At 46.6% G+C, this 25,447-nt stretch overlaps 1 protein-coding gene across 5 annotated transcripts in view; it reads left to right on the top strand.

Moving 5' to 3' along the window:
• SLC25A45 (solute carrier family 25 member 45) overlaps window positions 1-24,198 on the top strand; it is a 70,868-nt gene extending 46,670 nt beyond the window's left edge. For all 5 annotated transcript variants that reach the window (XM_068261672.1, XM_068261669.1, XM_068261670.1 and 2 more), the window contains 4 exons: window positions 1,423-1,494; window positions 18,768-18,950; window positions 21,888-22,155; window positions 23,806-24,198. In XM_068261672.1, coding sequence (XP_068117773.1) covers window positions 1,423-1,494; window positions 18,768-18,950; window positions 21,888-22,155; window positions 23,806-24,071 — 789 coding nt within the window. In that variant the 3' untranslated portion in view covers window positions 24,072-24,198. The remainder of the gene's footprint in view (window positions 1-1,422; window positions 1,495-18,767; window positions 18,951-21,887; window positions 22,156-23,805) is intronic.
• The last annotated feature ends 1,249 nt before the right edge of the window (window positions 24,199-25,447 follow it).

Below are 25,447 nucleotides of genomic sequence, written 5' to 3'. Positions count from 1 at the left end.
AGAGCTAGGCAGTGACTCACCACAAAGTTCAGCTACCCCTTGCTCACTCCTTGCTGTGCTGCCCTGTGGAATAGTTCACACCTCAGATCATCGGTGAGCCAGCCGCAGAGAAGTGACAGTCAGGCAAGCGGTGCACGGTGACGGCGTGTATACTTCAAATACAGGAAGTGAGCAGTGATGTCCCTTTCTGTATCTGCACCATTACTGTACACCATTTGCCTGGCTGTCTCTTCCCCACTGATCTGAGGTCTGAAGTATGCTGCAGAGAAGCACAGCAAGGAGCGAGGGAGGAGGAGCCAAACTTTGTGGAGACAGGACAGGACCAGGACAAGTGGCATGTGGGCAATAAAGTGGCAGGCAAACCTGGTGTGTATCACCTGGCCAACAGCAAAGTACCACCGGTGGTACGCGCAGGGTCAGACTAGGCCACAGTAGTACTGTTTTTTTCCTCTGTGGGCCCTGCCTCCAGGTCTCTGGTGGCCCCCCCCTTCTTGTCTGACAGAGCTCCAATTGCTGCCTGCAGCACAAAAATTCTCTTCTCAGTGCTGTAATCACTCATGCTGAGAGCAGTGGCGTAGCTAAGGAGCTGTAGGCCTCGATGCAAATTTTACAATGGGGCCCCCCAAGCACTCTGTACATAACAATTGATATAACGCACCAAAACCTGCCAATAGTAATTACAGTGTCAGAGTTGCAAGAAGGGGATGGGAAATAGCTTGTTAATAATTACCACTGTTCAAAGTATCTATAGAAGTGATTATTATGAGCACAGGACCAATAGAGAGGTAATACTGTAGTTGAGGGAGGGCCCTTCGGGGCCCCTTTGGCCCAAGGGCCCCGATGAGGTCACAACCTCTGCGGTCGCAACCTCTGCAAAGAAGGAAATTACTTTATATTGAAGGAGGGGACTCTATGCAAAGTTTTGCTGGGCAGCAGTGCCTCTGAATTACAATGCTACTAAGATCATGTACATTTGGCCCTGTCCATAATACATCATGACCACGCCCACCTTCCGGTGCATGGTCACGCCCTTTTTTCACCGCAATCATGGGATGTGTGGGCCCCAGGTTGAAATTTCTTTGGTGGGCCCCCAGTGTCCCAGTCCGACCCTGGGTATGCGTACCACAGGTTGAAAAGCCTTGCACTAGACAACAGTGAACTGTATAGGGGAGGGAGCAGGCAAGCTGAATGTAGAATAGCTATTGATAAATAACTAGTGATGTCATGCAAAACAGGAAGTATAGCTGTGTTTATTCTTTTAGGAACTGCACAAGAAAGTACAACATTAACAAATTAACAGTTGAGCAAAGGAACAACAATACAACAATATTTTCATGTCAACCTTTTGTTTTAGGGTGAAAATTTCACTGTGAAGTTTTCCATTTTATATTACTGCAGAATATAAGAAGTGTTGTGTTTCAGGTACGCATACAGACCCAGTCTAAGTACAATGGCATTGTAGACTGCATAGTGAAGACTTACAAGAAAGAAACAGTGAGTACTTTATTTGTATAATGCGTAAAGTGGAACTTGATAAGAATTTTATGTTACTAAATAATATTCAAAGGCTTGCTGTGGAATGGCAGTAAGGTTCCTGAACTGTCATATAACATATTGGCATAATGAGATAAACATGAATACATACAGTATAGTAGTGGATGATTAGTGTCAGGGCACCTTCTGGGGAAAAGACACAGGAAACAAAAACACGGGAGCCCAGTAGTGTAATATGTTTAGTCAAAGTTGTCAATGTAAAAGATAAGAATCTACTCACAAGAGTGGGTTGCAGAGGGGCAACTGACCACAGGAAGCAGGTGGAGACATTTAACCCGACTCCACTCGGGGAGGTCACTAAGGACCTGGATGCGGTCGCTCTCCTAGGAAAAAAGAAGGGAGGCAGATGTCCACCGTGGTGTAAACCACATATGTTCTGCCTCCACCCCTCACACGGGTATCGTATGGGGGTTAGGGATGCACTAAATGGTTTAAAGAGGCACCCTGGTGGTATATAAAAGCGTTTAAAAGCAGTTTTAAAACCGAGAAAGGTTTGAGGTTGCTTACCTCAAGGACGACAAATCTTTGTAGGGACAAAGGAGCCTTGCTATTTCAATTGGCCTGGCACTGCTATTGGCCTGAGGAAGCGGGCTCAGACCCGTGAAACGCGTTGCCTGTGCTACCAATAAAATCTTTTGTCCCTACAAAGATTTGGCGTCCTTGAGGTAAGCAACCTCAAACCTTTCTCGGTTTTAAAACTGCTTTTAAACGCTTTTATATACCACCAGGGCGCCTCTTTAAACCATTTAGTTTATACAGTATAGTATCAATCTGCTTCCTTAACTCACGCAAAAGGGAAGCAGCTGTTAAATAAATAGTTTGTAGTGGGTCTGAGCCCCAGAAAGCTCCTGCATGTGACACAGAAAGTCACAGCCCTTGTCCAGAATCTGAAAATGCCATCCATTAGTGGGCAGCGAAAGTGCACATGCTCAGTGCCACCAGCAAGTGAAACCTGGTTATGCTCCTAATATTACTACCTTCAGGAAGACATTTGGATGGTATCCATTGTTCTTACAGCCCCCCCCCCTCCCCACACACGGGTCCCCTAAACCATCCTGATGAGTCTATGAAGGCTGGGCATCATGAATAATGCAGGTATACTGTAGTGCTCCATGGATCACCAGTGTTTTCTTTTTATATGGCTTTTCCGCTTGTCAGACATACAGTAGCGTTCCATGGTTCACAATTTTTTCCTTATACTTCCTCTCCTCTTGTTGTCTAAAGGTGCTATTAAGAGGTTGATCCTAACCATTAGACACATCTTAATACAATACAGCTTAAGTGAGAAGTTAACAGATTCCTACTGCACTACACCATGTATGAAGAGCGGTGCAGCACTTCAGTCAGTCCGTTCCACTATGTGAAACTGATTATACAGTTACACTCACCAGAGGGGATGGCTGCCAATAACACACCAGCAGGCACACACACGGTGCAGCTTATATCCGGGCATACGTATTTTTCTGGCGGTGTTCAGCTGGATGCGGGGAGAAGCCCAGACCCAGAGACGTCTTTGTGCGCGGCAAAGAAAGGGGATTTAAAAAATATATTCCCCTACTGATTACCTAGCCCGTTCCACTATGCCGTTATTCAGGGCCTGGTTATTGCTGGCACTCAAATGACAGTTATTCCTCCCTGCGCTGCTATAGCTGAAATAACATTACGGTCTATGGCAGTGCCCAAAGCAAGGCACTACGCGGCTTGAAGCCAGTGCCGAGATCTCCTGTCTCATATATGCAGAACTCAAGCCATTATGCTACTAAAAGGTTGGCATAAAAAACCCTTTATTGAAATGTATTAAAATACTCCATTATGCTCACATGCGCTGGGTAGACCATGGCGTATAATAAAAATCCTTCACAATCTGTATCAAGCTCTTAACAGTACCTTTGTTGACCAAAGGAAACTCAGTATAAAAAGAAAAAAAAATGGTGAACAGTTGCACGCTATTGTATGCATACATTAAGAAATGGCAAAATCCCGACAATGTGTGATCTGGGACTATACCAACTGAAAATGTTGGTAACATTAAAGGATTTAATGTGAACTTTTACACCACTAAGGGGGGTGTACAAAAGAGAGACAGGTAAGGCGTATGTAATGATCCGCTCAGCTGTCTGCACAGACAGACAGCTGTTTGGCCATTCCTTAAGTCTGAGGGCTGCAGGTCTCTGGAAAAGAGACCTGTCTTTGTTTTGCAAGTTTCAGACCTGCTCTGCTGCTGAGGAATTTGCATACATTCGTTATGCAAATTGCCTACTTGCCTCCTTTGAAGGCTGGCAGTATAAATACCATGTTCTCCCAGAATCCTTTGCTGGTCATCTTAATGGTTTGTTACTGCTAAACACTCCTAGAGTGTCAGCCTTGCCTGTTTGTCAGAGATTATCTTAGAGTAATTCTTGGGATTGTACTAGGCATTCCCTCTAGTGCAGTCAGATTGTATTATCTGTTTTGCCTGTACAGTCTTGGTGTCTCGATTGCCTTGTCACCAGCGGTGGTCGACAAGGAATCGTTCTGTCTGTCTGGGGGTGCTAACCAGAGCAGCGGTTGCTACTGGTAGCCCCTTCTGTTCATCTGTCTGGATTGCATTAGCCCTAATGGTAGTGGCAGTGCTTCCTTCTGTGCCTCGATTGCCTTGTCGCCAGCGGCGGTCGACAGGGAATCGTTCTGTCTGTCTGGGAGTGTAGGCCAGAGCTGCGGTTGCTGCTGGCTGCTTCATCTGTCTGGATCGCACTTGCCCTAGTGGTAGTGGCAGTGCCTCCTTCTGTATCTCAGCCTTTGGGGTGTTAACCAGAGCAGCGGTTGCTACTGGTGGCCCCTTCTGTTTATCTGTCTGGATCGCACTTGCCCTAGCGGTAGTGGCAGTGCCTCCTTCTGTATCTCTGCCTTAGGGGTGCTAGCCAGAGCAGCTGTTGCTACTAACAGCCCCACCTGTCTTTCTGTCTGTCTTGTCTGATACGAACGCTTGCTGTAGGCTCGGTGAGGTTAGCAAGCGTTCGCGTTCTCTATTTCGTGTTTGTCTGTCATTGGTTAGTTAGGGTAGCACGCTTATCACTGGGCGCCTAACGCGCGGTGATCGTGTAGAAACGCGTTCGCTGTTGCGAATGAGTGCGGTGTTCGCATTTAGCTAGCATTTGTTATTTTCCTTATCTTCTCATTGTTGTTTGTTGTGCCTTTGCTACTCTCATGCTCTGTCCTTTTCAGTCTGGTGTCTGTTGGCAATCGCCATTCTTGCGATTGCATTCGCGCTTTCTTTCCGTTGATGTGTGTTTATCGTCGCTGGGTGGCGACTAGATTGGTGAACACACATTCTGTCTGTCCCTCTGCTATTTCTCTCTATTCAGCCCTGCTTGATCCTGCTCGTACAATTCCCATCTGGCATCTGTGGCCGTGCAGAGGCTGTGCTCGTCTGCACTCCACAGCTCCATCTGCTGTGGGAATTACCCTCTACTGGTGCATTGCACCTAACCTGGGTTCTCCTAATTACACGTTTGTGGAGGATTTCCGCCGCGTCAGCGCACGTCTGGTGCGCTGACCACGGAAACGATTCCGCAAACCTTACAGGATGACCAGCCAAACCGAAATTCCCAGGGTAGAGGGAATGTTTGATTTGCTTCAGATGTCATTGCCTAAGGCAAAAGCATATGTGGATCCTATTATAGGTAGGATCATACATTATATTAAAGCAGTTAAAAAATCTGTGCATGTTCCTGAGCCCAACCCATATGGATGTTGTATTGGTGCAGGGTTGTTTTAACCTCCATTTGCTCTGTGGGAGTTGGGAGCTTTGATGGAGGAATTTGGGTTTGATTGGAATGCCTTTTGCGATTTTTACATCGCAAAAAGCGAAGATATTCTGAATGCTTGTCTTGATTCTATGTACATTTTGATTGATTCTGATGAGTGTGACGAGTGTGTTGTGGATCCGGTGATTTGTGTGTGGCAGACGATTTTGGATGAATTGCACACACACCAACCAATTGATTCCAATAAAGAGACACCGTTGTCACATGATTATTCCTGCCTTTCTGGGGTAAAGCAAGTGAGTTTAAACACTGTGCGACCTGAAATGAATGGGTGTGCCTTGTTTGTGGACACCTGTGTGAATTCTGATAGATTATCTTCTGTTTGTTTGGAGTTTGAATCTGTGCGATCTGATGCCTGTTTTTCACATAATCCTGCTATGGAGAAAATTCCTAAACCATGCAGCCTCAAAAGTAACCCTTTGAACACCTTGCAGTCCGCTCCACAGATTACGGAGGCTTGCGCTTTGGAAGCGTCAGTTTTGCAACCTAAAGCGATCTTGGATTCGCAAATTTTGCGTTCTGTATCCTCGGATTCAACATTGTTAGCCGAGTCTAGGGGTGAGACAGCGCTTTGGTTTTGCGAATCTGATACTGAGGAAAGTAATAATTTCCCACCCTGTACTCTGGATGAGACAATATTGCCTTGTATAAAATCTCCTGCAGTGACCCTAGAGGCTCGTCTAGGCATTGCTACTATTCTCACCTGTTTCTCTGCTATTTTAGAATTGCAGTCTGGTTTGACAGCTATGGAGGATTCTGCCTGCAGTGAAACGAAACTCAGAAAATCAGAGCTAGTTTCACTAGATATTCCTGTGTATCCTTGTCTTGATGATGAAATTCAGTCTCAGCATATGGTAGAACCATTCCTGGGACATCTGCCCTGTCCGCAGGAGGTATTTAATGTTCGGCCCTGTAACATGGATAGTTCAGAATCCTTGTCAGAAAACTTGGAAAATGACACTTCTGAGTTCTTGTTTGATGTTTTGGAGGTTTCCAAGTCCCTCCTAAAGGGTGCAGAACTTCTAGGAGATGCCTCCTGCCCCCCAGATCCGTCTGAGGTTTTGCCCACTTCAGTAGGCATTACTATTATGCTGACTACCTTTGCAGCTCTTGTGGAGCTTCATTCATGTGTAGTCAATGATCCTTGTCTTGATGATGAAATTCAGTCGCAGCATATGGTAGAACCATTCCTGGGACATCTGCCCTGTCCGCAGGAGGTATTTAATGTTCGGCCCTGTAACATGGATAGTTCAGAATCCTTCTTAGAAAACTTGGAAAATGACACTTCTGAGATCTTGTTTGATGTTTTGGAGGTTTCCAAGTCCCTCCTAAAGGGTGCAGAACTTCTAGGAGATGCCTTCTGTCCCCCAGATCCGTCTGAGGTTTTGCCCACTTCAGTGGGCATTGCTGTTGTGCTGACTACTTTTGCAGCTCTTGTGGAGCTTCACTCATGTGTAGTCAATGATGAGTTTTGGTTAGATGATATTACAGTCACAGAAATTTCTGAGTCTGAGTCCGAGTCTTCTTTTGAAAGACCAGTACCTGTGACCTCTACTCGTGATGATTTTCTGCCCGGTCCTGGTTTTGGTCTTGTCGTGTTGGACTCTGAGGTTGGCAGTTCCTCGACATGTCCTGAGGTTTCTCCTGTGCTGGTGTACCCCGGTGTGCTCTGTGACCCAGAAAGCCCAAGTGTGCCTCGGTTACCAGCATGCTCAGATGCTTCCTCGGTGGAGACATGTTCTGATATTGCCTGCCTGCTTGCATGCCCAGAAGTGGTCCCTGAAAGTCCTGATCTTGATGGGTGTCCTGGTAATTCTGAATCCGGAATAATCATAGGTTCCATAGGGGTTCTTGGTAGTTCTCCATGTGAGCCTGGTGAGCGTTCTGGCCTCTTGGGATCTCTGCGGAGCTTCAAAGGTTTCTGCGAGATTCCGGGAGAAATTTTGCTTGGTACCCTGGATAGGATCAACAGTGGCTTTTGTGTTGAAAGGGACACTTCGAACAGGTATTGTGGCAGGTTTGGTATTTTCGGACGCTCCCTGGAAGGTGGTGGGTATTGCCTGGAGGGTGTCGATGGCTTCGTCTCTGGCATTCACAGTTCTGATGGGTGTTGCGCTGAGGCTTGTAGTACTGATGGGCATTTAGGGGCTAATTGGACCATGCCTTGTAAGGGTTTTTTCGCCTTCCTCTGGATCAACAGGGATATGTGAGGGAGCAGGCTGGTGTTGTACTTTATACTGGTTGAACTCGATGGACGTATGTCTTTTTTCAACCAAAATAACTATGTAACTATGGGCATGTTTCGGTGGCATCTGCTTCCGACGAGGTTGGTTTCGGGAGGATTGACTCTAGAATTGGGCCTTGTCGGGCTGTCCCGACATTCATGAGTCTTCAGTTAGAGTTTTTTGGAAACGCCAGTTTTGAGAGACGTCTGGAATCCGTCCCTAGAGGGGGGGGGGGTACTGTAATGATCCGCTCAGCTGTCTGCACAGACAGACAGCTGTTTGACCATTCCTTAAGTCTGAGGGCTGCAGGTCTCTGGAAAAGAGACCTGTCTTTGCTTTGCAAGTTTCAGACCTGCTCTGCTGCTGAGGAATTTGCATACATTAGTTATGCAAATTGCCTACTTGCCTCCTTTGAAGGCTGGCAGTATAAATACCATGTTCTCCCAGAATCCTTTGCTGGTCATCTTAATGGTTTGTTACTGCAAAACACTCCTAGAGTGTCAGCCTTGCCTGTTTGTCAGAGATTATCTTAGAGTAATTCTTGGGACTGTACTAGGCATTCCCTCCAGTGCAGTCAGATTGTATTATCTGTTTTGCCTGTACAGTCTTAGTGTCTCGATTTACTTGTCGCCAGCGGTGGTCGACAGGGAATCGTTCTGTCTGTCTGGGGGTGCTAACCAGAGCTGCGGTTGCTACTGGTAGCCCCTTCTGTTCATCTGTCTGGATTGCATTAGCCCTAATAGTAGTGGCAGTGCTTCCTTCTGTGCCTCGATTGCCTTGTCGCCAGCGGCGATCGACAGGGAATCGTTCTGTCTGTCTGGGAGTGTAGGCCAGAGTTGCGGTTGCTGCTGGCTGCTCCATCTGTCTGGATCGCACTTGCCCTAGTGGTAGTGGCAGTACCTCCTTCTGTATCTCAGCCTTTGGGGTGTTAACCAGAGCAGTGGTTGCTACTGGTGGCCCCTTCTGTTTATCTGTCTGGATCGCACTTGCCCTAGTGGTAGTGGCAGTGCCTCCTTCTGTATCTCTGCCTTAGGGGTGCTAGCCAGAGCAGTGGTTGCTACTGGCAGCCCCACCTGTCTGTCTGTCTGGTCTGATACGAACGCTTGCTGTAGGCTCGGTGAGGTAACCGTTTAGCAAGCGTTCGCGTTCTCTATTTCGTGTTTGTCTGTCATTGGTTAGTTAGGGTAGCACGCTTATCACTGGGCGCCTAACACGCAGTGATCGTGCAGAAACGCGTTCGCTGTTGCAAATGAGTGCGGTGTTCGCGTTTAGCTAGCGTTATTTTCCTTATCTTCTCATTTTTGTTTGCTGTGCCTTTGCTACTCTCATGCTCTGTCCTTTTCAGTCTGGTGTCTGTTGGCAATCGCCATTCTTGCGATTGCATTCGCGCTTTCTTTCCGTTGATAGGTGTTCATCGTCGCTGGGGGGCGACTAGATTGGTGAACACACATTCTGTCTGTCCCTCTGCTATTTCTCTTGAGGGCTATTCAGCCCTGCTTGATCCTGCTCGTACAATTCCCATCTGGCATCTGTAGCCGTGCAGAGGCTGTGCTCGTCTGCACTAGTGTTGGGCGAACAGTGTTCGCCACTGTTCGGGTTCTGCAGAACATCACCCTGTTCGGGTGATGTTCAAGTTCGGCCGAACACCTGGTGGTGCTCGGCCAAACCGTTCGGCCGCATGGCCGAACTAAGAGCGCATGGCCGAACGTTCCCCGAACGTTCGGCTAGCGCTGTGATTGGCCGAACGGGTCACGTGGTTCGGACCCGAACGCGCTCTGATTGGCCGAACGGTCAATAAATACCCGAACCACGTCATATCTCCGCCATTTGTCTGTGGGTTTAGCTTTGGGTAGGCAGGCAGGGTAGTTCGCTCTCCAGCCACGCTAGCCAGGGTCCCCCCCAGTCATTGTGTGTCGCTGCTGGGAACAGTAGTACACCGCTCGCTCAGCCACACTATATATAGCATTGTTTACTGCCACTGTGTACCTCGCTCAGCCACACTATATATAGCATTGTGTTTACTGCCACTCTGTGTACACGGCTCAGCCAGACTATATAGCATTGTGTGTACTGCCACTGTGTACCTCGCTCAGCCACGCTATATATAGCATTGTGTTTACTGCCACTCTGTGTACACGGCTTAGCCAGACTATATAGCATTGTGTGTACTGCCACTGTGTACCTCGCTCAGCCACGCTATATATAGCATTGTGTTTACTGCCACTCTGTGTACACCGCTCAGCCAGACTATATAGCATTGTGTGTACTGCCACTGTGTACCTCGCTCAGCCACGCTATATATAGCATTGTGTTTACTGCCACTCTGTGTACACCGCTCAGCCAGACTATATAGTATTGTGTGTACTGCCACTGTGTACCTCGCTCAGCCAGACTATATAGCATTGTGTGTACTGCCACGCTGTGTACACGGCTCAGCCAGACTATATAGCATTGTGTGTACTGCCACTGTGTACCTCGCTCAGCCACGCTATATATAGCATTGTGTTTACTGCCACTCTGTGTACACCGCTCAGCCAGACTATATAGCATTGTGTGTACTGCCACTGTGTACCTCGCTCAGCCACGCTATATATAGCATTGTGTTTACTGCCACTCTGTGTACACCGCTCAGCCAGATTATATAGCATTGTGTGTACTGCCACTGTGTACCTCGCTCAGCCAGACTATATAGCATTGTGTGTACTGCCACTCTGTGTACACGGCTCAGCCAGACTATATAGCATTGTGTGTACTGCCACTGTGTACCTCGCTCAGCCACGCTATATATAGCATTGTGTTTACTGCCACTCTGTGTACACCGCTCAGCCAGACTATATAGCATTGTGTGTACTGCCACTCTGTGTACACCGCTCAGCCAGACTATATAGCATTGTTTACTGCCACTCTGTGTACACCGCTCAGCCAGACTATATAGCATTGTGTGTACTGCCACTCTGTGTACACCGCTCAGCCAGACTATATAGCATTGTGTGTACTGCCACTCTGTGTACACGGCTCAGCCAGACTATATAGCATTGTGTGTACTGCCACTCTGTGTACACCGCTCAGCCAGACTATATAGCATTGTGTGTACTGCCACTCTGTGTACACCGCTCAGCCAGACTATATAGCATTGTGTGTACTGCCACTCTGTGTACACCGCTCAGCCAGACTATATAGCATTGTGTGTACTGCCACTCTGTGTACACGGCTCAGCCAGACTATTTGGCATTGTGTGTACTGCCACTCTGTGTACACCGCTCAGCCAGACTATATAGCATTGTTTACTGCCACTCTGTGTACACCGCTCAGCCAGACTATATAGCATTGTGTGTACTGCCACTCTGTGTACACCGCTCAGCCAGACTATATAGCATTGTGTGTACTGCCACTCTGTGTACACCGCTCAGCCAGACTATATAGCATTGTGTGTACTGCCACTCTGTGTACACGGCTCAGCCAGACTATATAGCATTGTTTACTGCCACTCTGTGTACACGGCTCAGCCAGACTATATAGCATTGTGTGTACTGCCACTCTGTGTACACCGCTCAGCCAGACTATATAGCATTGTTTACTGCCACTCTGTGTCTGCTGGGAACAGTAGTACATCGCTCACCCGCCACTGTATATCATTGTGCTCTGTGTCGCTGCTGGCAATAGTGGTACACCGCTCACCCACCACTGTATAGCATTTCTGTACTGCCACTGTACTGCTGCCAGTCAGCGTGTACTTTAAGGATAAGTGAAATGAGGAAGAAATCTGGTGAAAGAGGGAGGAGCAAGGGAAGAGGTGTTTCCCCTGACGGTTCACGTACAGGCCACAGGGGAGCACCCAAGAAAACCCACTCAATACCGCCCATGTTGTCCAGGACAACAACCCTCACAGATCCAAAAGAACAGGACCAGATAATTACTTGGATGACCTCTCAAGCGTCCAGCAGTGGGTTAAGCAGCACCAGCACATCACGCACGGGGTCCGAGTCCTCAGCCAGTTACAAGGAGCCAGTGGGCACAAAGCTGACACAACCGGCAGCGACACCACGCACACAACTGCCAGATAACCAGTCCGATGAATTACCTCAGGACACAATGGGGTATTCGCAGGAGCTATTCCCAGCCCAACAAACTTCCACCTTTCAAAGGTCAATGGAGGAACAGCCAGAAATGTTGTGCCCGGATTCACAACCATTAACTGTGGGAAATGCACCGCGCACTGAAATGCAAGGCGAGTCCGAGGAGGACTCGGAAACCCAAATCCCAGAGCAAGTTGGGCAGGAGGGGTTGCAATTGCAGGAGGTCGGCCGACAAGATCTGGAAGACGACGTTGGAGTGAGCTGCGCAGAGGTTGTTCTGGGGAGCTCTACTCCACGGCGGCGGCCCCCCACAATGACATATGATGAGTTTCAGGAGATGGAAGAGGAGGGTATGGACAATGTGGACATAGACCCAGATTTTGTTTGTGAACGAGAACATCGCCGTCGTAGCAGCAGCACAGATGAGTCTGTTGAAGAACCCACTGCTGCACGAGTTCGCCTTGTGCCACAAGGTAGGCGGCGCGCAATTTCAGGCACCACAAGCGTGGAAGTTCAAGTGAGAGGCAAAAGAGGAGCAAACAGAAATCGCCAGCAAGGCAGGTGCTCCAAAGTCTGGGCTTTCTTTGAAGACTGCACTGAGGATGTTACCATGGCGATTTGCAAGGTGTGCAAGACCCGCCTGAGCAGGGGGAAAAGTATTAACAACCTCTCCACCACCAGCATGAGCCGCCACATGCTATCCAAACATCCCACTCTGTGGGCAAACGCGGCAGGACAGGGTACCAGCAACACTGCCTCCCTTGGGTTCACCAGACTCACCACCAGACCCGCCTCAGCAGCAGCAGTAGCCCAGCCATTGGGTGGTTCACAACATTCACAAACATCAGACGACGCTGACACTGTCACTTTCCGGAGTAGTGCTCTTGAGGTCTCCCAGTGTTCATCAAACACAACAACCAACAGCCCTTCCGTGTGCAGCGCTACGGTTCAGTTGTCTGTGTCGGAGATGTTTGAGCGCAAGAGGAAATTGCCAGCAAATGACCCCCGGGCCGTGGCAGTAACAGCCAGCATAGCCAAGCTTCTGGCCTGCGAAATGCTGCCATATCGAGTGGTGGAGACAAACAGCTTCAAGGGCATGATGTCAGTGGCCATCCCACGTTACGTGGTTCCCAGCCGCTACCACTTTGCGCGCTCTGCAGTGCCTGAGTTGCATGAGCACGTGGTCAGCAAAATAACCCGAAGCTTGAAGAATGCCGTTGCCTGCAAGGTTCACCTCACCACTGACACCTGGACGAGTGTGTTCGGACAGGGTCGATACATCTCGCTTACCGCGCACTGGGTGAACCTTGTGGAGCCTGGCAGCGATTCCTTACCTGCTACGGCGCGGGTGTTGCCCACGCCGCAAACAGCTGCACCGCCGTCCCTCCCACTGGATAACAACAGCAGCACCTACCTCTCTGACTCCTTCTCCTCCAACGCATCTCAAAGCTGTACCTCATCCGGAAACACTAACCCAGCACCAGCAGCAGTAGGATCGTGGAAGCAGTGCAGCACAGCTGTTGGCATGCGTCAGCAAGCGTTGCTGAAGCTTATCTGCCTTGGGGATAAGCAGCACACAGGGGAGGAAATTTGGAAGGGAATAAAGGAACAGACGGATTTGTGGCTGGCACCGCTGGACCTGAAACCGGGCATGGTTGTGTGTGATAATGGGAGTAATCTCATTCGCGCTTTAAGGTTGGCTAAGCTGACACACATCCCTTGCCTGGCGCACGTGATGAACCTAGTAGTTCAGCGGTTCCTGAGGACATACCCAGGCGTGGCCGATCTTCTGTTGAAGGTGCATCAAGTGGCCAAACATTGTAGAAATTCCAGTACTGCTTCGGGGGCACTCGCCAAGATGCAGGAGCGCTTCAATCTCCCCCACCATCGCTTGCTGTGTGATGTCCCTACGCGCTGGAATTCTACACTGCACATGCTAGCCCGCTTTTGCGAGCAGAAGAGTGCAGTGGTCCAGTACATGACGGCGCAGTACCGAGGAGCATCCGGACAGCTGCCAAGCTTCTGTGGATCCGATTGAGCCAACATGTTGGACCTCTGCCAAGTCCTCCAAAATTTTGAGCAATCCACGTTGCTTGTGAGCAGTGACAACTCTTCAGTCAGCATTACCATACCACTGCTGTGTTTACTGAAGAGGTCAATGTTGAAAATCAAAGAAACAGCTGTCATGATGCAACTGGGGGAATCTGAAGGAGAAAACGATCAGCGTGATGGTACCAACATCAGGCCATCCGCCTCAGGAAACGCTGGCCCCAGCAGCTATGACGAAGAAGAGGAGGAGGAACAGCTGGAGTTGGAGCAGGAATTTCCTGCCACCACTGACAAGGGCCAGAGCGGTGCACGTTGGACTTCCACAATTCAGCGCGAATGGTCAGCAGAAGCAGACCAGGAGGAAGGTGACGACTATGATGCATCACAACAACTATCACAATGCTCACAAGAGGATGATGAGGATTCTGGTAGGACTCTGGCACACATGGCTCAATTCATGCTAGACTGCATTGAACGCGACCCACGCATTGTGCGCATTCTGGACAACACCAATTACTGGGTTTATACCCTTCTGGATCCACGGTACAAACACAATGTTCCAAAACTGCTTGAAGAAAGAGTCAGACAGGTCAAAATGGAAGAATACCAGCAGGCCCTTGTGGAGACTTTAGAGAGGAGATTGACATCCTCCCCCTCCTCTAGCCAGTTGTACGCCGACAGACTGACTTCCGCAAACCCAGGACGACCAGGAGGGCAGCAAACAACGCAAGCCGCAGCTAGTGCCCAAAAGGGAATGGTATCGGCAGTGTCCTTGGAGTGGGAAAATTTTCTGACACCCATGCAGCAGCAGCCCACTGAACAGCAAGCGTGCAGATCCACCTCCAACACCGATCGCCTGGAGAAGATGGTCAAGGACTACATGTCAGATGATGTAGCTGTGTCGAACAATCCATCTGCACCCTTCAACTATTGGGTATCGAAGCTAGACACCTGGCACGAACTGGCAATGTACGCAATAGAGGTGCTGGCTTGCCCGGCAGCCAGCGTTATGTCGGAACGCTGTTTCAGTGCTGCCGGAGGCATCGTCACAGATCGGCGTATCCGCCTCTCCACAGAAAATGCAGACCGTCTGACTCAAATTAAAATGAATCAATCCTGGATTGGAAACGACTACGCAACACTCCAGGACCCCAACCAAGTAACATGACCAATGAACATCTGGGATGGTTTAGCGTTTCCGGTCCCTGTTTGTTGAACCTCTCATCTGTATTACATTTATGACTGCATGGCGGCAAAAAGCATTGCCGCTATATCCGCACGCTTTTTTGTCCTCATGCAAGGCCTGGGTTGTTGTGTCTCAAAAAGCATGGCCTTCTCCTCCTGCGCCTGCTCCTGTTCCATCACGTGTGTGCTGCTGCTGCTGCTGGGTTAGCGTTGCCGGTCCCTGTTTATGGAACCTCTTATCTTTATTACATTTATGACTGCATAGCGGTACAAAGCATGCTATCCGCACGCTTTTTGTCCTCATGCAAGGCCTGGGTTGTTGTGTCTCAAAAAGCATGGCCTTCTCCTCCTGCACCTGCTCCTGTTCCATCACGTCTGCTGCTGCTGGGTTAGCGTTACCGCGTGGTCCCTGTTTATTGAACCACTTATCTTTATTACATTTATGACTGCATGGCGGTACAAAGCATGCTATCCGCACGCTTTTTGTCCTCATGCAAGGCCTGGGTTGTTGTGTCTCAAAAAGCATGGCCTTCTCCTCCTGCGCCTGCTCCTGTTCCATCACGTCTGCTGCTTCTGGGTTAGCGTTGCCGCGTGGTCCCTGTTTATTGAACAACTTATCTTTATTACATTTATGACTGCATGGCGGTACAAAGCAAGCTATCCGCACGCTTCTTGTCCTCATGCAAGGCCTGGGTTGTTGTGTCTCAAAGCGTGGCCTTCTCCTCCTGCGCCTCCTCCTGTTCCATCACGTGTGCTGCTGCTGCTGGGTTAGCGTTGCCGGTCCCTGTTTCTGGAACCTCTTATCTTTATTACATTTATAATAATCACAACAGAGAAAGAACATGTGTGCATCAACCAAGTGAACCTGACAAATCTGGCTTTGCAAATTTGGCCTATTGGCTAATCACGAGACATTGCTCATGCAAATAAGCATTTGCTTTTGCATGCCTAAATACGCAGGGTCAAAAACCAAAAACCGCAAAACAATCGCCCTGCGGGAATTAGTTCATGCTAAATAGCACTATCCAGGGGCGCCACGAGGAGGCTTCCCATTGCCCCCCTATTACATTTACATTACATTTATGACTGCATGGCGGTACAAAGCATGCTATCCGCACGCTTCTTGTCCTCATGCAAGGCCTGGGTTGTTGTGTCTCAAAGCGTGGCCTTCTCCTCCTGTGCCTCCTCCTGTTCCATCACGTGTGCTGCTGCTGCTGCTGGGTTAGCGTTGCCGGTCCCTGTTTATTGAACCTCTCATCTGTATTACATTTATGACTGCATGGCGGCAAAAAGCATGTTACCTGTGCAAAGAAACATGACATTTTCCACATTTAAAAGACAGTTTTTCCTTTGAAACTTTACAATCAATTTTCTCAAAAACTATAAGCTCTTTTTCAAATATTTTTTTTCCTCTTGTACCCACTCCCAAGGTGCACATACCCTGCTAAATTGGGGTATGTAGCATGTAAGGAAGCTTTACAAAGCACGAAAGTTCGGGTCCCCATTGACTTCCATTATGTTCGGAGTTCGGCGCGAACACCCGAACATCGCGGCGATGTTCGGCGAACGTTCGCGAACCCGAACATCTAGATGTTCGCCCAACACTAGTCTGCACTCCACAGCTCCATCTGCTGGTGGGAATTTCCCTCTACTGGTGCAATGCACCTAACCTGGGTTCTCCCAATTACACGTTTGTGGAGGATTTCCACCGCGTCAGCGCACGTCTGGTGCGCTGACCACGGAAACGATTACGCAAACGTTACAACGTACAGTTAGTTATTTCATAAGTTCACTTCAGGTTTGCTTTAAGATTATCTAATACAGTGGTCCTCAAACTAAGACCCGCGGGCCAAATGCGGCCTCCTGAGGCTTTTTTACCGACCCCACACACACAAAATGTATTACTTGTAGATGTGGTCAGCTACATCTTTAAATATTGGTGGTCTGCATATAGAATAGCAGTGCTGGCACCACCCATCCACATGGAAGCCAGAAAGCAGTAATTTGCTGGTTTCCAATCACATTCCACATTAGGTGACACTGCTGTCCAATTGGAGTGCAGTGTCACCTGGGTATGCTTCACTGTCTGGCTATTTTATGTATACTCCAGCCCCCCCCCCCCCCCCCAGCAGTCTGAAGTATGTTGACCTGGCCCTCGACCCAAAACGTTTGGGGACCCCTGATCTAATAGTTCCTTATTGCTCAAGTAGAGCTGTTTAGTAGCAAATACCCTCTTTTTAAGAAGGCAAATTTATATTTAACCAGTTTCCCTGAAAAAAAAAGCCCTATTTTTCAGGATTTTTGAGAATGCTTAAAATATAAGCCCTACTCCAAAAATAAGTCCTAGTGAAACGAAATATCGGGCAATTTTAACAAAATGAGGTCTACTTACCTGGGGCTTCCTCCAGGCCGGCCTCCCGGGGTCCCCTCTGTAGCAGCTGCCGCCCCGGCAAGCGTGACGCTTGTAATCAAGCTCACATGTGCGCAGGCACAGAAGTTCATAAAAAAGTAAATTTAAATAGCAATGGAATATATGTAAAAAGTAAAATCAATTGGCAATAGATTGCAGCAGGACACATAGACTCTTCACCAAGGAATGCAGACATCCCCAAAAGGATCACACTCAGAAGACCCCACAAGACAAGACCCAAAACAATAAGGCAATTCTTGGTAAATGTAACTTGTTGTTGGAAAAAAAAGAGTCAATTATGAGAAATGTGTGATGGAATTCAGGGTTTAAAAATGTATGATGATGTTACAGGATATGATAGAATAAATTATGATTTTTTTTTTTTTTTTTTGAAAAGAGGGGTCATGAATAAATATAGCTTGTTATTCATGGAAAGATAAGACACCCTCTGAAAATAAGCCCTAATGCAGTTTTGGAGCAAAAATCTATGTAAGACCCTGTCTTATTTTCGGGGAAACACAGTAGTACAGCCTTTTAATAACATGGCTCTTAGCTTGCTTTTAGCCCTATATAAAACTAGTGATTTTACTGGGTAAACTGTACCTTAACAAGCTAAGTGATCAAGTTTATAATGTGATAAAGGTGAATAATATACAGGTAACCTGATTATTTTTTATTATTGACATGCTCAGCTGTATTCTTTTATGATGTATGTTTTCTAAAGGTATAAAAGTCGCAAACAACTATTGCTTGTAGGTCAAAGATAAGATCTTTTCTAGGGAACTTTTATTTGCTGTTATGCCTTATACACGCATGCTAGTATAATATAATATAATATAGTAAAAATGGCATTGGCAGATTGTTCTGGCACACAACCGAAACAAGCATGCAGCTCATCCAGTCAGACTTCAGTCAGAAACATCGAATCCCAATGCTTGTTCAGGCTAATGACTTCATAAAAATGTTAAGGTGCGTACACACCTTTGATGGATGTCGCCCGTCTGCGATTGGGACGCTGTGTTGCTATGTGGGAAGGCAGAGGGATGACAGAATGGCACCTTTGTGATGTCATGTGGGGGCGCGGGGTAGACTATGGGATTGGCTGTCTTGGGGGGTGAGTTGATCCGCTGGGTGGATCGCTTGTATGTCGGGGGTCGCAAGCCACTGTACACATGCCTGATTATTGGCTGAAGTGGTTGTTATCAGATGCCTCAGCCAATTTTAGTCAAGTGTGTGTATGAGCCTTTAGAGGCAGAGGATCAACAGGACTACCAGGCAACTGGTCTTGTTTAAAATAAAATAAATATGTTAGCCTCCATATCCATCTCACTTCAGGTTCCCTTAAGATTTCTGGAAGTGAAAATGTGTTTGTGTATGTTATCAGTTTAATATAAATCCCTGCTAAATACAAGGAGTTGATTGTACTTTTTATTTTTCATTTGATTCTCTTTTCACATATTAGCTTTTAGGGTTCTTCAAAGGCATGAGTTTCCCAGTGGGCAGTGTAGCAATAAGCAATTCCCTGATATTTGGATCATACAGCAATGCCCTGTACTATCTAACTGGCACAACAAGTAAAGACTGGAAAAAGCCTCCAACCCATACCCACATTTTTCTTGCTGGATGCTTCTCAGGCATTGTACAGGTAAGTTCTTGAGGTAGATTTATGTACTCTAGGTGTTTGCATTTAAAGTGTAAAGGTAGTGGGAGCTGCAATGCGTTCCCTGTAAATTCAGGAACTCAACACAGGGAATTAAAAAGTTGCACCGTATGTTATACGACCATTCCATTGCATACAGTGAAGCATACAGTTAATGAAAAGCATGCTTTTCTGCCACTGTAACGCACACATTATGTGGTACTGCACTGCATTGGGATACTGTGGTTGGATCCCATTGTATTGGATGCACGTTGTATAGTCTCACTATTGCAGAGCAAATTTCTTCATTAAGAGGCCTATGTAAAGTTGCACCACAATATCCCACTATGAACGGGACCTTACTCCACCTCCATGGAAAAGAAATGCACATTCTAAGATTGCAGCAAACATTTCTGAGGAAGCTTAGCACATAGCTTTGCTCTGTCTGTGTCTGCTGGTAACAAAGGTGGCTGCTAGGAAGTAGCAATTATTATTATTTATTTAAATAGCTCTGACATCTTTAGCAATGCAATAATTGCCGCTAATCACAGGTTTTACTACTATGACAGCATCAGGGTAGTTTAGGGGGTTATGTTTAGGCACAGCAGGTTGGGTTAAGGTTAGGCATAGAGTAGGGAAATTTAGGCATGGTGGGGTTAGGCCTCTTTTAAACGTAATCAGTTACTCTCCGTTATAACTGAAAGGACAACAGATTTTCAAAGTAATACCCATGTTATCCTATGGCACCTTTCACACTTATTGCGTTTTAACTGAAATATTTGTTTTTTGCTATGGAGAAGGAAAAAAAACACGTACCAACTGATTACGGTAAGTGTAAACGGGGCCTTAAAGAGGAACTCCAGTGAAAATAATGTAATAAAAAACAAGTGCTTCATTTTTACAATAATTATGTATAATGATTTAGTCAGTGTTTGCCCATTGTAAAATCTTTTAAATCCCTGATTTACATTCTGACATTTATTACATGGTGACATTTTTACTGTTGGCAGGTGATGTAGCTGCTGCATGCTTTTTTGGCAGTTGGAAACAGCTGTAAATAGCTATTTCCCACAATGCAACAAGGTTCACAGACAGGAAACTGCCAGGAGTACCACGGTCCTCAGAGTTTCTTGTGGGAGGGGTTTCACCACAATATCAGTCATACAGCGCCCCCTGATGGTCTGTTTGTGAAAAGGAATAGATTTCTCATGTAAAAGGGGGTATCAGCTACTGATTAGGAGAAACTTCAATTCTTGGTCGGAGTTTCTCTTTAAGGTTAAGTACTCGGGGGAGGGGTGAGGTTAGGAAGCAGGGAGGAGTGTTTAAGGTTATACACCAGGGGAGATGGTCAAGGTTAGGCAGCACTTATGGAGGGGGAGGGGGAGGGTCTTAGGGTTAGGCATAGGTAGAGGGAGGGTTCTGTTTGAGAGGGTTAGGTCATAGTAAAATATCGCTATTGATATCAATATTACTGTTTTTTTAATTATAGGAATTAGTAGTAGAATAACGGTAATTTTACTGATATTCTACTACCAGCTATTTTTATTGGGCACCATTTTTACAGATATGCGGGGACTTAACCTTTTGTTTTGAGTTCTATAGTTTGTTACATTACATATTTGCTTAAAAAAGCTATTCAAATATGTATTTATGCTTTTAATTAACTAAAGCTTTTTATTAGCTAAAATACTGTATATACTCAAGTATAAGTCTAGAAATTTAGGTCTGATTCACTTCATTAAAGTATAGGGGTCGACTTATACACGAGTCCCGGGCAACACTGAGCACACTGAGTAATGTGTGTACTAATAGTGACATTCCCATTTGCAGCAAGTTACCCAGTGGTAAGTAATACTTTGAGGAAAGGAAATGCCAAAAAAACACAGGTCTGAAAGTCCTGGCCACAACAATTACCAAGGAAAGGGGCAGGGGGAATACTGGGCTGCAGGAAGGGGAGTTAATAATTGCAGCACTTGGGGGCCTGTAGGAGGTATTGGCTGCACTTAAGAGACAGGAGGGGTTAATGGCTGCAATACTTTATGCAGTGCAGTCATTAACCCTTCCTGGGCCCCAAGTGCAACCATTAGCTTTGCTGGGTAGACTTATACTTGAGTCAATAAAAAATTCCAGCTTAAGAGGGTTGAATATTGGAGTCGACATATACACGAGGTCGACTTGTATTCGAGTATATACAGTATTTATTCTGCAATTTATTATTTTGAATTTCACAGTTTACTAATATTAATTTGGCTATGGAAAATTCAAGTATATAGACAAATATTCTCTACTCTTTTACATTGTAGAATGTGCACCTGGTGCATTAAGTACACGTGTTAATTAAGCAGTCTGGTAGCATGGTGGCATAGTGGATAGCACTCTCCAGGGCACTATCTGCACAGAGTTTGTATGTTCCTTCTGTGTCTGAGTTTCCTCTGGACTCTCCATTTTCCTACCACGTTCAAAAACATACAGATAAGATAATTGTCTTGCCTCTAAATTGACTACAATGGACATATGAGTATGGTAGGGATTACATTGTGAGCTCCTCTAAAGGAACAGTTAGTGACAAGAGTATATATATTCCGTAAAGCACTGCAAAAGATGTCAGTGCTATATACATTACTGTGGAAAAGCTTTAGGCAGGTGTGATAAATGTGGAAACTAAGAATACTTTCACCATTAGATGTGTTAATAGTTTATTTTTTTATCAATTAACAATGCAATGTCAGCGCTGCATAATATGTTGGTGCTTTATAAATACAATAAATAATAATAATAATAATGCAAAGTGTATGAACAGAAGAGAAAGCTAAACCAAATCAACGTTTGGTGTGACCACCCTTTGCCTTGAAAACAGCATCAAACTTCTAGGAACCCTCACATTTTGAAGATCCAAAAAAACTTGGCAAAACCAATAATAGGTGAATACTGTTACATTTGCAGGTGTACTTCACAGCTCCAGTTGATCTTATAAAAGTGAGGTTGCAGAACCAGACCGATTCATTGAAGAGCCAGAAGAAAGCAATCAATATCCAGGCTCGATACAAGGGCCCTGTGCACTGTGCTGTGAGCATATTCAGAGAGGAAGGAATTACTGGCCTCTACAGAGGATCCACTGCACTGGTTATTCGAGATGTACCTACTCTTGGGCTGTATTTCCTAACGTACGAAGTCATTTGTAAATGGATGACAATGGATGGGGAAATGCCAAGTATGTATAAAAGTTATATTACTTTGGAAGTTTCTGTTTTGAATGCTGTGTTAAAGTGAACTGAGCATTAATTTTAAAGAACTTGTCAAATGAACCTTCGCCTAAGGGAAGATCATAAACAGTGTGGCCTTTTGGGGGAGTAGCAAGCATTTACTTACCTACAGGGGGCTGCTCCTTAGCCCCCCCCCCCACACCTATATGGAGGCATTCATTTGGCTATTTATATTTATACTGGGGATACCTAATCCTGGGAGATATCTCTACTAGGGGGTAGGCTACCTATTAGTGGGGGCACATCTTGCTACCTATAGTGGGCGGAGGCTACCTAACACTGGCTGGGAGACACATTTGTCTATTCATACGGGAGGGGCTACCTAATTCTTGGGGCCCCATCTGACTATCTATACTAGTTGGGAGGCTACCTTATTCTCGGGGGCACATCTTACTACCTATACTTGAGGGGGGGGGGCTACCTAATACAGCGCCGAAACTGGGTGCCCCATAGCAGCAATGTTATGCTGCGCGGGGCGCGTAGTGGTAATTCGGGGCTCTGGCGGCTGCCAGACCCCGAATAACGTCTCCCTCCGAGTTGCGAAAACACGGAGGGGGAATAGTATTTAATGCCGCCTCAGTATTTTGCGGCAGCGGTGAAAGTCGTCATTCGGCTCTCACCGCGCCGAACTGAGCGGCGCCAAAATGACATGCACCCCCTATCTTGGGGTGAGTACTATTCAGGGGGAGGGTGGGCGAACTTTGGAATCTTCGCCTCTAGTGCTGGAGAACCTTTTCCTGACCCTGATTGTTCAGTTAAAGATTAAAAAACAGTATAACAATGTCTTATCTTGTGATTTGCAGCTTATTCAGGCAGCGGAAAAACTTCAGACACAGACACCATGCTCCTTATTTGTCAGTGTAGCTTTATTTAGCACTTCCTCAATAACAGACAACATTGCCACATGACACTGCAACACTTTGATAGCTATCATGATAGATATCACCTACATGAGAGATCAACAGAATACTCAAGCAGCTCAGGGTGACCCACAACCTCTAGGAAAGTATAGGGGACCAAAAGAGACCGAAAAGCTCTCCTACTAAAAAAGCAATGCTTAGTGTGGTTTGTTTTCTTAAAACAAAATATATTTGTGATAATTCAGATTTAAGTGTGCACTGTGGTTATCCACAATGTACCACTGCTGAATATGCAAATTATCACTTTATGTCCCTGAAGCCAGGCTTGCGTCCAGAACCTCAAATATTTGACCATTTTCCAGACTTATTATGGCTAGCTGGATAGGGTATTGGTTACAGTTGTTGCCTTTGATGTATGCCTTTGACCAGAGTTCGAATCCAGGCTTAAAACAGTATGTAAAAACAGTAAGGAGTCTTTAGGCAAGGTTCTCTCATGATCCTGGTCGCTCATGGGGTGCGCCCTAAGTGGCTGCAGCCCTGGAGCGCTTTAAATTTGCCAGGAGAAAAGCGTGATAAAATTGTTATGTGTCATGTCTTGTCTAATACTTGAGTGTTGTGTCTGACCAGTTTATAGACTTAGTTGATATTTTGATTCTACATTTTAATTAACAAAGTGGAGAATGTATGAAAGACAGACATATTTCAAACTACAATTTTTTTATATATATATATTTTTAGGTACATGGACTATGCTGTTCGCTGGTGGCTGGGCAGGAACTGTGGGATGGGCAGCTGCTAACCCCATGGATGTAGTAAAGTCACGGTTACAGATGGATGGCATGTACAGTGTGCAATATCGGGGCATATGGGACTGCATATTTAAAAGCATAAAACAAGAAGGCCCCTGTGTGCTCTTCAAAGGTCTCACAGTGAACAGTTTGCGAGCATTTCCTGTTAATGCAGTGACTTTCCTCGGCTATGAAAAGCTTCTTCAGATCTTATGATCAACACATGCAGCAATTAGGGATAACCTACTGTCAGCCAGGTTAAAGGAAATGTGGAGCAAAACATTGTAAAACCGACTGTTCTCTATGATGGAGTTCTAAAACGATAAATTCAATTATGTCCAAATCTCTAAGGATATATGTGCATTGCTTCCTAATAATTTGTAAGTGTTAGGTGCAGCTTTTGAGTTTAAACTGGACCTCTGGACCAACTAAAAAATAAGCCAATATTGCAGCGCTTATTTATCCTCAGAAAAGATATAACCAAACTCCAATGGAATGATGGAAGCGGGGACTCAATGGCCTTCAGTGTTCACATCCAATAGCACAATTCCACTAATGAATGGCAGTTAAGTCAGTGGTATACAGTGTGGATAACCAAAATCAGGAAGCACATAGCACCTCTGATCGTGTGGATAACTCATATAATAAAAGCTCAAAAATGTGCTGAATGCCCTTATAGATGCTACACCTAGGAATAACATCAAATGGCCTCACACAGAACCTCTTGCTGGAATAAAGCAGTTTGCCATGGTCAGCAGCGATGCTCTCGCACCTCCTCTTGTCTTCTGACAAAGATCTCCATCTCAGTGGTCTGGCCTACAGAGGGGATTGGCATCACTTCATCAGCTCATTGGTCAGGAGAGGAAAAGTGGTTTTAGAGCAGAACTTCTGCCCATGGCAAACTGCATTATTTGTACAAGTTTATGTGAGACTGTTTGATGTTATTCCTAGCAATGGAGACATTTAGTTTGGAAGTTGAGCAGACAGGGTAAGGATGGGAACAACGGAATTGTCCATTAATTGTCACTTAAAGATCCAGCATATTGGATCAATTAATGGCCACACATGCTAGATTCTTGACCGCAGTGTCCCCGACTGGCCATCTAGGCCTGGACCAGTCTAGTGTGTGCAGGGGCGTAACTAGGCCCCACCGGGCCCCCCTGCAGATTTTCTGAGCGGGCCCCCCCCCCCCCCCCGGGGGCCCGCTCGCGGTCGTTTTGTGGGTGCTGGAGGGGTGGCAGCATGAGGGGAAAGCCTTGCCCACAGTCGGCGGGGAGAGGGGTAGTTCCCCCCTCTCCCTCACCTCGGGGCTCTCCCCTCTGCGCTCCCCTCCAGCTCGTAAGTGTCTGTGGGGCTGTGGTGGGCAGCGAGCGGCGCGGCACTTCCGGAAGTGACGTCAGCCGCTAGAGGGAGAAGTCTCCGATGGAACGCACGGAAGCAGGTATGTATCTGCCCGCCGCTCGCTGCCCACCACAGCCCCACAGACACTTACGAGCTGGAGGGGAGCGCAGAGGGGAGAGCCCCGAGGTGAGGGAGAGGGGGGAACTACCCCTCTCCCCGCCGACTGTGGGCAAGGCTTTCCCCTCATGCTG

This window comes from Hyperolius riggenbachi, chromosome 11, assembly GCF_040937935.1.
Source record: "Hyperolius riggenbachi isolate aHypRig1 chromosome 11, aHypRig1.pri, whole genome shotgun sequence".
Lineage (NCBI taxonomy): Eukaryota > Metazoa > Chordata > Amphibia > Anura > Hyperoliidae > Hyperolius > Hyperolius riggenbachi.
The sequence above is the reverse complement of the archived record's forward strand: the minus strand, read 5'-3'. Positions and strand labels throughout refer to the sequence as shown.